Raw genomic sequence first — 13,643 nt, 5'->3', positions numbered from 1 at the left:
ATCATCATCATTTTCAGCAGCAACATAACAGCAAATAACAAGACCCAGCGTAAACCTTTGGGCCTACAAAGCCCTAAAAAGCAATTTGCAATGTACACATAAGTTGTTCCTTGCCTGTGTTTATACACATACCCTAGATACCTGAAAGGTTTATTCTTATTTTGTGTTTCCACTAGCATGCTCTTGGTTTCAGATTTCTAAATTATGCTGTGCAACAAAAACTAGAAACTCACTGCTTGCTATGATAGTGTCTTTCTCTCTTGCTTACAGTGTTTTTTCAAAGACAAATGAACTGAGTAGCAAAATAATTTCCTGTCCCCTCCACGAAAGCACTTCACAGAACTAGTTGCGATTTAGGAATCAGACACTTTTCTAAAACCAAGCAAGAATGGGATTACAGCTAATCACATTAGCCTGTAACTTTTTTCCCCCCTCTAAAAGCAGGATTAAAGGCAGAGATAGGGAATGTCCCACATTCCCATACGCCAGCTGCGTTCTTCCAGACTCAGTGTGCGGAATGGCTAATAGAATTACCATCCACAGACCTGGGATTTTCAGGGATTACTCTAGAGAGGTTACTGAAGGAACTTGCTAGGCTTAAATTCCCAGCTTTGCACTACCAGAGAGGGACAGAGAGACCTTAAAATGACACTGAGAAGTACACTGGAGGGAGTCCCACCCTGGAAAAGTTGTCATCTACATTTTGCAAGGGCTGTGGAGACACTGATCTTAAAGTTTATTGAGAAGAATAAAGAAATGAACTGAAAGCACAGGACTGGAGATTTGATTAACAAGAAAGGCAACAAGGTAAGGGAAAGGGAATCACCCTCCAAGTTTTAATTTTTAAAAATATCAGTGTAAGTTTTAAAGCCTTACCAATTCCTGCATTATGGTTGAGAGTATATGTGACTAATTTACGTTCTCAGTTTAAAATGACACGTGAAAATGGCTGAAACACAATTATGTTTTGTGTGAAGGGCAGGAGGAAGGTGGGGAGAAAAAATTCCATTTACATTCTGCAAAATGGAAATCACTCATTTCTGACCAACTACACACAAAACGTTATGATCTATGTAATGATATAAGCAACAATATTCCCTGAGGTTAACTTTATTATCAGTATTTTCCATTTCTAAATGCCTAACCAAATACTTGAATCTAAAGGCATACTCCATCCCCAACAGCACCCCACATAGAATGTAGGTTTCAGTGTATGGCTCTTCAAATTTCTCAAGTAAAAACATTTCAAGTTTGAACTAAGACCAAGTCCTTGGAAAGAAATGGGGAAAATCCCCTTTGAATTTCCTTCCTCAGTCAGGACACCTACAAATAAGTTCAACAAAGAGAAACAAAAACTAGTTCCAACTGGATTTTAGATCTAATTTCTACGCCAAAACTGAGCATTTGCTTGTGGAACAAAAGACCCTTGAAACAGATTTGGAAGATAAAACACTTTCTCCAAAATGCTGTTTTAAAAACACACTTAAAACCGGCAATTTAAGGAACCTAGTTTTATTGCACAGGCTTCTGCAAATTATCACAAACGGCTGAACAAATAAACAAAAAAACAAGACCCACACTCAGTCTGTAAGGTACTTGCACAGACCAGTGGAATTAATGGTGGGGGACAGGATGAGACACAGGAAGAGGCATTAAGCTCCCTGCACAGCAACCAAAACCAGAGGTGCAACACTGCTCTCCTGGGTACAAGCAGAGCTGCTCAGCTGCTTTGTTGGCCCCGTCAGCTCAGCAAGGCACAGATGTGGTGGGTTTTATGCAGCAGCTCTCACCTTTGAAACAGATCATCCAATGCAACCCCGAACCTGCTGGAGAGGACCCTGCTCCGAGTTACAACACTTGGGCCTGAAGAAATTCAGGAGTGCTCTTCCCAACCAGAAAGTAAAGGAAGGTTTGCTTCCCACTATTAAGTCTCACAGCTTCTCGTTCTGTCCTCCTCATAGATAGGCAGCACAAATCATGAATCAAAAAAAGTCCACAACCAAGGATAAAAAGCAACCTCCCTCAAGAGAGGAGAGGAAAAGAAAATAATAATATTTAAAAAAAAATAATAAAAAAACAAAACAAGTGGCACTTTAGGCAACTTCTTTTTCCAGCACTAACATCCCTTTCATTTAAACTCAAAACCTAACAATACCCATCTGAAAGCAAAGAAGCAATACCTATGTATTTTCTTAGCCTTCATTAAACATCACACCTAAACAAAAGGACAAAACCCTTGCCCTAGCTCCTCAAGGAAAGGATCCTGTTTCACCCCAGGGAATGGGTCTCAAGTGTTTCCTGGCTGGGTAACAGGCTGAAGCTGCCATTTCGGGAAGAACCAAAGGATGACAGAATACAGGCATCTCAGAACAGCAGCAGGGTAACTTTTTTTTTGCATGACTTCTCCACTAAATGGACCACTGTCCAAGTTGTGAGAGCTGGAGACCTGTCCTCAGCCCCACCTCCAACATAAGACTCCACCAAAGACCAGATTGTTAGTTCTGGCGGACAGGTATTTTACTGCATTACAAACACACACTACGTATCATCTGTTTTTGAGGAGGTCTCAGAAAAAAAAACCACACAAAAAACCCACATACCTAAAGATAGACAAATAATACTTGGCCCGAATGAATCAATGTTGGCCAAAAAAATCAAAAAAGATTGGCTGCAGAGCTTGGCTGGAGCTGGATCTCTTTCACTCTCTGCAGGGAGTTTGTAGAGTAGAAATTATTGTAACAGGTCATAAAGGACAGAGGAACAAATCAGGGAAATTCAGAAGGGCTCCTGGGGGGAGCAGAGGGGAGGAAATATCTCACCTCTGTCGGTACCTTTAAACAACAGGGCAGCTACAGACAGGACAGCACAAAGGGAACTTAACTACAGGACCAGCAGATTTAATAAAAGAAATTAACTGGGAAGACTTTGGAAGCAGACCTATATCTACAAAAGGATCCCTAGACAATTGCACAGACCTCTAATGCCAGTCCAAGGACACTTTGCTGCAGGATTTCTGAAGCAGTGGTATACAGGGCATCAGAGCATGAACCACAAAATCACAAGTTAACACCCAAACAGCACGCGCTCTTCTTCCACTCCAGCTCCCACGTATGCTGTTCTGCTGTGTCTCCCTACCTCAAAAAAATCTGATTGTTTAAGGTGCAAAATATGCAATCAAAGCTCAATCTGTTTCTTCTCTTATTGTAGCAGAAAGCCACCATGGAAAGCATACACGCAACAGTATGTGGTTTCCCACTCATCTTTCCACCCTCTCTCCCAGAAATCAGATGAAGCTGACCACCCTGAGCCACGGTATCAGTGTCAATATCGCTGCCTGTAACAGAGTCTGAACAGCATCAAAGACAGTCAAGATTGACTACACCTTATGGCAGCACTTCAAGGGGGGGGAGGGGGGAAGAAGAAAAATAGATATTGGAAATGGTTATTCGCCTTTCAGCCCCAGTCACCCCCAGGACCCAGGGCCTGCTTTCACAAGAAGGAAAGGTGCAGAGCCTACAGGATCTGACATCATTCCTCCTCCAGCAGACTTAAAAACAATCTAGCATTATGACAAGTGAAACCAACGGACAGACAAATCTCCCCCTACCAGAGGGGACAGACGCCACAGAGGCCAACGTAATGCGGCTCTCTGTCCTTTTAGGGGACCAGACTCACACAACTCCTGCCTATCTTGGGGATGGGGACCATTTAGGAGAAGCATTGCCACGGCCATCAAGTCCAGGGTCACACAGGATTCAGGTGTTCATGCAACCCCTTTGTATGAAAGAGAGAGAAGGAAATGAATTGAAGCTAAACACAGATGATAATCACTTCAGTGAATAGCACTGACAGCTTACCATTATAAATTTTTCATTTTTTAAAAGATAAATATCTTTTCAATTTGGTCAAGCCAGAGGGTCTCTGAGGACACAGCACCACCCATACCCATGTACCTCAGCAGCCCTGGCCTCCTCCAGCAGAATCCTTTTCTGTTAAGCCTCGCTGTGCCGAATACAGATCCCAAACAAGGAGCGAAGCTCCAGATTTACAGCCCTGCTTCATGCCAGAAAGGCCTGCCCATCACAGCGCACTGATAACCTCCTCTTAAGTTCTTTTTTTTTTGTTGTTGTTTTTTTTTATCAGCATGAGTGCTGAGTCACATACAGGGTCCGTATTTTGGCATTCCCCAACTATGTGTTGCCCACACCCCCTCCTGCTCAGACCCCTCCTTCAATCACCGCACTTGGCAATGTTGGCTGCCTCAGCTTGGGGTTATTTTTCTCCTTCCCCCTCTCACACTCCAGCAATTAAACCACACTGTGATCACGAACCAGAGACGTCCCTTAGACTAGCTTTACCCCAGCACAGCTTCACCCTGAATTAATACTGTGTGCGGTATTTATTTAGAGAACACTAAACCCTGCAGACAAACATTTGCTTTATGAACGGTATTGGGAGGAGGAACCATACCTGCCACCAGCCACTTTATGAGCTTCATCTGTTGAACAGCTCACACAGCATCAACCATTTAGCACCCTGCCACTTATAACCGCAAGTACAGTTGGCAGTGTCTGCATCAGACAGCAAGCATGCTGCTGGATGGGGGAGCTGGACAGGAGGCACTAGCAGCAAAGCTGGCCAAATGGCTGCAATGGACCTGCTGACCACCTCCTTCATGTCTGGACCTCCGTAATTACCATGCAATAAAACAACCACCCCATGTCTGTTGGATTTGGGGGGGTGAAGGGGCTCAACACAAACTGGGGTTTCTCTCACCAGACTGCTAAGTGAGCACTTAAAACCGCAACCCCTTCTAGTCCACCTAACATATGAGTAGGGAAAACACTCCTGGATACCGTGCATCGTAGCTAGCCACCCCAAACATAAAGCCTACCAGGTAAATATAACTGGCCAAATGGCAACCAAGTCTTACAAGTCACCTTCCTCCTGCTGTTTAACAGGGAGGAAGAAAAAAAATCCCTACACAGATAAGAGATAACAAAATGCAATTACTAACAAGCTGCTGTTGCCCAGTAGGACCTCTTGCACTTCAGAGCATTAAGTTCAGTCAGAACAGAAATGCAGAACACAGGGGATAAAGATCCAGGGTAGGTGTGATCCAGGAGCCTCTATCTCCTCCCATGAACGCTGCTCCAGCTCACAGGTAGCCCCACGCCTCAGCAAAGTCACTGTGTCTGCTCTGCCCAAATCCACCCAAAGACGTCTCCCTCCACTCACTAACAGGGCTCCCTGTCTCCAAGTTTTACTCAGGATGCAGCTCATCCCAGGCTGACTTAACCTGCCCTTCAACCGACAAACCGTATTTCTTCCTCACGTGATACAGGGATCCCACTGCAGGAATGACCTGTGCTTTGCAGCACTGCTTCCTTTCAAGGCTGAACTGAGCATGTTTCATTTGATCACGTTCACAGGCTCAAAGCGGTTCATCCTAAGGGGCACAACCCTGTCAGATCACTTTATAGCACGATAACTCCCCCAAGCCGTTCCCACTTACACCTTTCCTAAGCAATGCAGCTACACCTAAGACAAACAAAGCTGGAGTGTCTGCAGGTAACATCTGCCGACTACCACCAGTGCAGAAGGTCCAAAGGCAGAACGGGCCAAAGGCAGGCTGCCTGGGAGGACACAGTCACCCTCTGGTTTCAGAAGCTAGGACCGTGCTCAAACGAACTTTTCAGAAACACGAGACAGCACTAGCCTTAAGCCTCTGGGGGACTTGCGATACAAGACAGCTTAAAGGGATGAATTTCATGCTTGTCTCATTAGGAATCATGTGTGTGCACCTTAGACTACATTAAAAATAACAAAGCACATTATTTCCCCCCCCCCGCTGCCCTTCTTCTCCTTTTACCCCAATTAGTTCTAACAAATCACAGCCCACATAGGAAAAGCCAAGCACACAATGGCAGGAAAAAGCAACTGTGTCATCCAAGCACAGAACCTTAAACTCAGGATTCATTCTCCACATTCGTATCAAACCTCTTGCCAAAGCTTATCCTCACTGCCTCGATTTTTTCACCTGAGGAATAAGAACATTTACACATGTATATTTTTCTCCAAGGTTATTCTGAAGTTATTTGCAAGACATTTGGCAGATTAGAGGCATTACATAAATATTAGATGCTATAGTATAAGCTCTTACACAAGGAAGGGGATTTCTGAAGCTCTTAAAACTATCATGAGGTTTCTGTAGGCTGTTTAATACGAGCCCAGGCTTAAACACGACCTGGCAATGTATATTAAAGTTTACATTACATTATGCATAGAAGAATAATTCATGCACAGGATGAATGTTTAGTTGTCTTTAGGTACACATATGGGATTTGAATTTGTAGTTCATTCAATCGGTCCTATTCAATCTTATGTTCTGAACTACAGAAAGAATAAAGGAACATAATTTTATCCAGACAAAGAAAAGTATAAACAAATTTTTGAGTTTAAAAAGGAAAGTAATTCATTATTTCAGTACACTTAACCTGAGAAGACAGCCAAACAGAACAAGATAAAAAGGTATTTTTTCCCAGGCATATCATCCTCCTGAAATTTGTACCAAACACAATACATACAAGAAACGTGTTTACCGATGGGGTATGAGTCATGCTCCCAGCTGACTGTTAGAAAGACTAGCTCCCAGAAATGAAAATGTAACTTGCAATTTGCAGGAGCATGACTGCCGTGTTATCTCCTGTTAACAGGGGGCAATGGGGATTAGAATAAGCCATCAGTAGTTGCAAGCCCTACACTACCCTCTGTCATCAACATATTGTCCAACTCAGGACACACAATTTCTGTGCTTTCATTTACCTCATCTCACATACCTGGTAAGCTTTCACTTGCTTCAGAATGTTATTACAACGCCTAACATTTGTATAAATAGTTTGGTCTAGAAGAAAGTGAAAGGTACTTCAGGTAGAAAAATATTTCCGCTTTACCTTAACTCACAAAATCAACAAATTTTATATTGATTGTGCCAACCTAAAATTTATGATCACTGAGAAAGACTGGAAATGTTAATAAAAACTTCCAGTCAATTCTCACATGCATTCATTTCCTACAAGCTAAGTAACACAGCATGAGAAAATATGATGCAACATCATCAGCCTTACAAAACAACCAGTACTTAGAGTAGGGGAAAAAAATCCATGAGATTCCCCCCCTCCTCTTCATTTTGAATTTAAGTTATGGCTGTAACAACATGCCACTGTAATAATGCTGCAGAAGGACACAGTCATCATACTTCACCTACAACTCTGCATTCATTTCGGGTCAGTAGTTACCACACCACAGAGAAAATGTAATTGCTACGGCAGGCCTGCAGAGCAGAGAAAGCACAGTATCTCTGAAATGTAACATTATGGAAAGAAACCCCGGACTCTGTGTCTCATCAAACGAAAGGCACTGCTGGGATAATAAAATTTACTTTATAAGCCAAGAAACACACACACCACAAAGTCAAATTTCTGGCTACCTATTATAAAATTTGGAACTCAAAGATACCTAAAGTGTCATTTAGAAATTAAAAAAAAAAAAAATACAAAAAAGGCAGGCAAAACTGTCCTTCGCATAAGGTCACAGACAACATACCGTTGAGACTTTCCCCATTTCCCTTAAGTGTACTTAGTAGTACCTTTTGATATTCTCCAAAGAGATGGCAGAAAGGTAAGAGTAAAGAAAGGAGAGCATGCGGTACAGACGCAGCTAGCTATGGTCCCATCCCCAGGATTCATACTATTTAGAAAAGCTGTTATAGCACTGAATTCTGGACTACCAGGAATATACGTCCAAAACAGATGGAAAATGTCTATAGTCTTGTTTTTCTACCACAAAATGCTACCCAACTGCAGTTTCCCTGCAACTCCACTAACACTTGCAGCCAGCTGGTCCTTTGTCGTTTGCAAATTTAGCGTCTATTTTGTGGTGCCATATGTAGTCCAGGGAATTCAACAGGGGAGGAATATTCTGCTCCACCCTGTTCATCCTCTACCTTCACAGGGGGAACAAGATAGAGCAAAAAGTGAAAAATAACATTCTGGGCAGAGTTCGGATGCAGGTGAATATCACCTGAGTCACTTCATGTTATAGACTCCGTCTATGCTATTGCTTCTACTTTGCCAGATACTTTCAGAGTTTAACACAGGGGCTGAGGGCAGCTTAGCAGAAGCTCTGCAGGGAAGAGGTCGCAACACACTTAACACAGCACAGAAAGGGACTAGAGAAGACATTTCTCTCCCAGTAACAGGCCAATCCAAGCAGAAACTCAGAAACCAACTCACGGCTCAGACAGGGAAAGGTCTGGAAGAGCCATGAGGCCTCAGGAGCACAGCCGCCTGCAGAGGGGAGGGAGGGCAACCAGTAAATAAAGTGTCAAGCAGGATCCCCCCCACCCTCCTTACTCAAATAAATCACTTAACTTATCAGAGAGCAGCAAATCTCCTTACCCCTCTGGATTAAAGGCAGACTTAAAGGAATGTTAACAGACTACCCTCTCCCTGGGTCATTCTTGATGCACGTCAGCTAGCCAGGCGCAGTGAAACTATGTTAAGGATGCCCTCGATTAAAAAGGAAAAGTTTACTTCTAAATAAAATGATACTTTTACAGACAATTAAAAAGCTTACTGGATGTGGGATACATATTTCTTTTCACTTCTACGGAGTTTGGTGACCATTAGAAAAGCGTCTATGGTATAAGAGTATCTCTGAAACATGTACCGGCCTTTTGCCATCCTCTAGTACAAAGTGAACTGAAATTCAAGGTCCCAGGTCTTCCACACAAGGAAGAGATATCAGGACAGTCGTTTCAGAAGACAATTTTCAGGTGGCTCACCAACTAAGGAAAGCTGAGTCCCTATGGGATTCCCACTGAAATTTCAGGAAGCAATGATGTTGTATCCCAGCATCAAGTATGTTTTTGAAGATTTCATTTGCCTGCCTACGTGCTTTGCATAACGATCACGCTATCAAAAGAGGGGAATCTAATAATAAAAAATAAAGACTAATTTACATTTCACTGCATAATACCACAGAGATAAGTAGGTGATTTTAAAAATAAGTTAAAATATATGGCATAGATGAGCAACATTGCAAAAATATCCATAACAAAAGTTCGGTATGAGAGAAGCAAGAAAAAGGGGAGGAGAAGTGCTTGTTCCAAGGGAACAAGTCAGACGAACAGGCATACACCACAGATACTAAGAAGAAATCATCAACAGTGTGGGCTTCTTTATCACTGCCTAAGTCAGTAAGAAACCCCGTTCTCAAGTATCAAAGGAACAAGAGGAAGTGCCTGAAAAAACTACATATTTTGTGGACTCAGACTGCTTTAGTCCTGCATGGGAACCAGGTCTAACCCCAAAATGCCTTCCCCAGTTTGGATGAAACACTGACATGACGACATGAAGGAGCTCCAGTATCATCTGTAAACTGACCTGTTTTACAACTAAAGAACATTGCAAATGCTTTCCTGAGCCAAAGACTCCAGGTGATCTGTTCTCAGACACAAAATTTCCTCCTAAAGACAGTGAGACAGATGCTGGTGCTGGGTGTGGAGCATAAATCCACCAACTCAAACCCCACCGTGCAGACAGCCCATGCATCAGGGCAGACACTCTCTCCTTACACCTTCTGGGCCAAATCCCTCCCGCCTTCTAAGTCTACAAAAAACGTCTCCTTAACTTCAAGAAGTAAAAATCTCAGTGCCCAAAGGCATCCCTGCCCATAAAAGACTGGAATCACTTTTGATGATTTGCTGCAGCGTGGAAACACGGGAAGGCAAATAGCTCAGGGAAGCTGGACCTCACCACGCTGCAGGTACAACACGTATATTCCAATTCCTTCATAACAAAGCAAACAAGCAAAATGCGAGTTAAACGGCTGACCTTTGTATTATGTCACAAACTCCACGTGAGGACACCAAACTTCCTCCTAACATTCTTGCAAGTGCTCGCTTGTACTGTAACAAAAGGCAAACACTGCTCTGATAGTTTCCTTAATATAGACGCTAACACAATGCTAAATAATAGCATAAAAGTACTTCATCCCAACCTCCTCCAAGCAAACAAACTTTAGAATATGTATAACAGTAATTTGACCTTCCTGGTATTTTTCCATTTCTTTTCTCTGTATAACTCAAATCTGTTCCAAAAGGAAAACAGGTATTTTGAATGTATACCTCCAAGCAAGTCTTGGAATTATTTTCAGAAAGCCTGGTAATAGCTCAGTAGGAGTTAAAAAAAAAAAAAAATCAGTCATACTTGGCAAAGCCCAAGTTCATCCTTATTTCCTTCTTTTTCTTTATTCATTAATGGCTGTTGCACTGCTTTGCCTTGGGAGGACAATGTAGTTTTGGTAGCATTGCTTTCCTCTTAGCTTCTGCGCAGCAAGCACTTTGATATCTTCTGGTTACAGCCAAACCCCATTTTGGAAGATCACATAGATATATTCTGGGAAGAGCCTGGTAACATGTTCACTAGTGCTCTCTCTCTAAGAAGGGGTACCTTTCACTGAACTCTGCTCCACAAGTGCTGGAACTGGTTACTGCGCTGGAAGGGGATGAGACAAAAGAAAAATACAGAGAGAAAGCAAAGGGCCAACCTCTGGATAACAATAGGAACTGAGAAAGCCAGTAACAAAACTGCTCAAAGCTCAAAAGAATAACAAGTATATGAAAACGATCCTGGCATGTTCTTCTTTCATAACCATCAGAGCTCTTTTCTTTACCTCCAAACACTCCCTCACAGAGGTTTCATCTACAGGGTCTACCTGGGCTTTCGCTTTCTGGCACCCACGTTTTCCTTCCCCGGCAGTCAGTCCCAGGCAAAGCTTGCAGCAGCAGTGGATGCGCCCACCTGGGAGCCAGCGAACCTCCCTGCCACTTTGTCACCAACTTGCAATTACAGTTACTTGCTGAAAGCCACAGCACCTCACGTAAGATAAAAATAGCAGCACTTACTTGCTGTGGTAAAGCACTGCTTTTTAAGGGACTAATGTAGTAGCAGAACAATTAGAACTTACTTTTAAACATTTAAATATCGCTCAGCAGTCTATTCGCTTCTTTAATAATCTGAAGAGAGCAATCCAATATAAAAGCCTTCAAATCTCTCTCCCCATTTCACTGTCCCCAATGATGTAACAGCCTTTTAAATAAAGCTAGTGATGGCTCATTAGCAATGTGAAGCCTTCACTGTAGTTTTTGCAGCAGCTTTGTTGGGAATTCACATATGCCTGACGAGATAGCGCTCTACAGCGAAGCAGCTCATAGACTGGAAGAGCTCCTTTAGTGTAACTTCTGTAATCTGTGAGTTGGTAGCAACATGGATGGTCAGATACATGAAAGGCTTAGAGACGGCAGCAGAGAGAAACCAAATGTTAAGTCCCGCTCCCAGCATCTCTGAAGAAAACAACATGTGTACTGATACAAGAATCGAGTGCAAGGACATGCCTTGCCTCCGCAGATACTCCCACTGCCAGCAGGCTGGGGATCTGCATCCAAACGAAGCGTGCCCTTTGCCTGGCTGGTATTTAAGGCACTGCATGCAATCATTTAGTTTGTGTTCAAGGCTACCAGCGGGTCCTGACCAGGCACCCCCTTAAGTCAATGCCACGACACAAGCAAGTCAGGGCAACAAACTGCTGGGAGAGCCCAGTTTGGGGGGTTGGCCAATGGATTCTTCTTTCAGTTTGGAGCTCATGTTCCTCAAGCATCTCCCCAAACTGGAAAGCTCTTGGGGAATAAGCAATTGGCCACCATCAGCGGGTGCGACGGCTGCCAGCTCCGCAGGAAGGTGCCCCGAACACCCCCACGTTTCACCGCTTCTGGACAGCGGCATGCCGTTACACACACACAGACCAAACCAGATTTCACATCAATAGCCCTTTTCATTCCCCAGTCAAGAATGGGGACATTTGTTCACCGGCGGGGACTCCATCCTCGGCCCCAGCACCCCCGGAGGCCTCACTGTGGGCCGAGGAGCCCCCAGTGCTGCCCGTTTGGCTACCAGCCGCCTCAGCGGGGACCTACAAGGCGCAGGTGACCGTTTGCATCCTCGGCCTTCCAGAAACGAGTTACCCAGGTGCAAACCTACGGCCGGGCCGGGCCCACGGTGCCGCGGATGCCCGTGTGTCCGTCCCACACCCCCCCGCCGCCGGCTCCCGCTTCCCGCGGCGCAGGCCCGGGACGGCGCCCCCTCCGCTGGGGGTGTGTGGGGGTGTGAGATTGGGGGGATGTGGAGGGAGGGGGGGTGAGCCGGTACCGCCGCCTCTCCCCGTCCCGGTGCGCCCATCGGCGGGGTCAGCCCGGTGGGGTCAGCCCGGCGGGGCGGGCGGGCCCGGCCGCGCTCCACCTGCAGCGCCGCGGCCGGCGTCCGTACTCACTCTGCGTAACCCGTGGTCCAGGGCAGGCGGCGGGTCTCCTTGCTGAGGATGAGGATGGGACGGGCGATGTGGTCGGCGGAGCACTCCACCTCGTCCGGGGACAGTCCCAGGAACTCGGGTCTCCCGTAGGGGAAGCGGAGGGGCAAATCCGCGCCGCTGCCGTGGTCGGCGCCCGCGCTGCCAGCCATAATGCCGCCCATGAAATTGGCCACGGCGGACTTCACCCGTGTGAGCATAGTAACCCCGCCGGCGGCGGCGGCAGCACCGGAGCCGCCGCGCAGGGCGGGGAGCGGGGCGCGCCGGCGGGCAGCGCTGCTGCGGCGGCGGCGGCTCCGGCAGCCCCCGCCGCGCTTCCGCAATGGGGGCGCCGGGCCGCGGGGAGCCGGGCGGGGGGGACGGCGGGCTCAGGGGCAGCCGCGGGGCCGCGGGCTCATCGCAGCGGCGGCAGGTTTCCCCCCTCCCGGCGCGACGGCGGTGGAACTCAGCCCGGCGGCGGCGGTAGCGGCGGCTGCTGAGTCATGTGATAGCGAGGCTGGATTTGCCCGGGCGCTTCCTGCTCCTCCTGCGGCACCGGCGGGCTCCTGGCACACGCCGGGCACGGGCGGCCGCTGCCCCCGCCCTGCCGGGATCCCGCCCGCCTCCCGCGCCGGGGGGCGGCCCGCGGCAGGTGCGCGGCGGGCGGGGCCTGGCGGGGCCGCCCCCGGCTGCCTGCGGGGCCGTGCGGCGGGGGCCGGGGCCGGGGCCGGCGGGCGCTCCTGTCCGGTGCGGTGCGGTGCGGTGCGGTGCGGTGAGGTGCGGCGCGGCCCGCCCCGCCGCCTGCGAGAAGGGTTGCCTGGGAGGCGTTTCAGGCGGAGCCGCTCGGGGGCCCCGGCGCGCTGGGGGGTCCGTTACCGGCGGGCGGGATGTCGCCGCCCGCAGCGCGCCCGTCAGTCCCCGCTGCCCCGCGGCTGAGTCGGCGCAGCCCACGCGGGACGCTCGGCCCCAGACCCTGGCCGAGCCCTCAGGTCCCACGGGCTGTGGGAACAGGCTCCCCCCTGGAGGCTTTACCGTCCTTCTCGTTGAACCTGTCAAGGACGTTTGTCCTACAACCATTTGGCAGGGAAAAGAACTATGAGTACCCCCGCCGTGAGGGCGGGCGCAGCGGCCGGGGCCTAAACCGAGCCCTGTAGCCGGCGGCGTGGGGTTCCCCCTGCCTGCTTAGGGAGCCCTCCTGGATAGCCGGCAGACCTGGTGTGGCAGCCCCCCGGCTGCCT

General features: G+C 47.4%; 1 protein-coding gene across 1 annotated transcript in view; it reads right to left on the bottom strand.

Annotated features, from left to right (window-relative positions):
- PPM1H (protein phosphatase, Mg2+/Mn2+ dependent 1H) overlaps positions 1 to 12,779 on the bottom strand; it is a 138,989-nt gene extending 126,210 nt beyond the window's left edge. The window contains exon 1 of the mRNA XM_075080932.1: positions 12,391 to 12,779. Within this exon, the coding sequence (XP_074937033.1) occupies positions 12,391 to 12,626 (236 nt within the window). The 5' untranslated portion in view covers positions 12,627 to 12,779. The remainder of the gene's footprint in view (positions 1 to 12,390) is intronic.
- Positions 12,780 to 13,643: the final 864 nt, after the last annotated feature.

The sequence above is a fragment of the Phalacrocorax aristotelis genome, chromosome 1, assembly GCF_949628215.1.
Source record: "Phalacrocorax aristotelis chromosome 1, bGulAri2.1, whole genome shotgun sequence".
NCBI classification, from domain to species: domain Eukaryota; kingdom Metazoa; phylum Chordata; class Aves; order Suliformes; family Phalacrocoracidae; genus Phalacrocorax; species Phalacrocorax aristotelis.
Note: the sequence above shows the minus strand (reverse complement) of the source record. Positions and strands in the feature narration are given on the sequence as shown.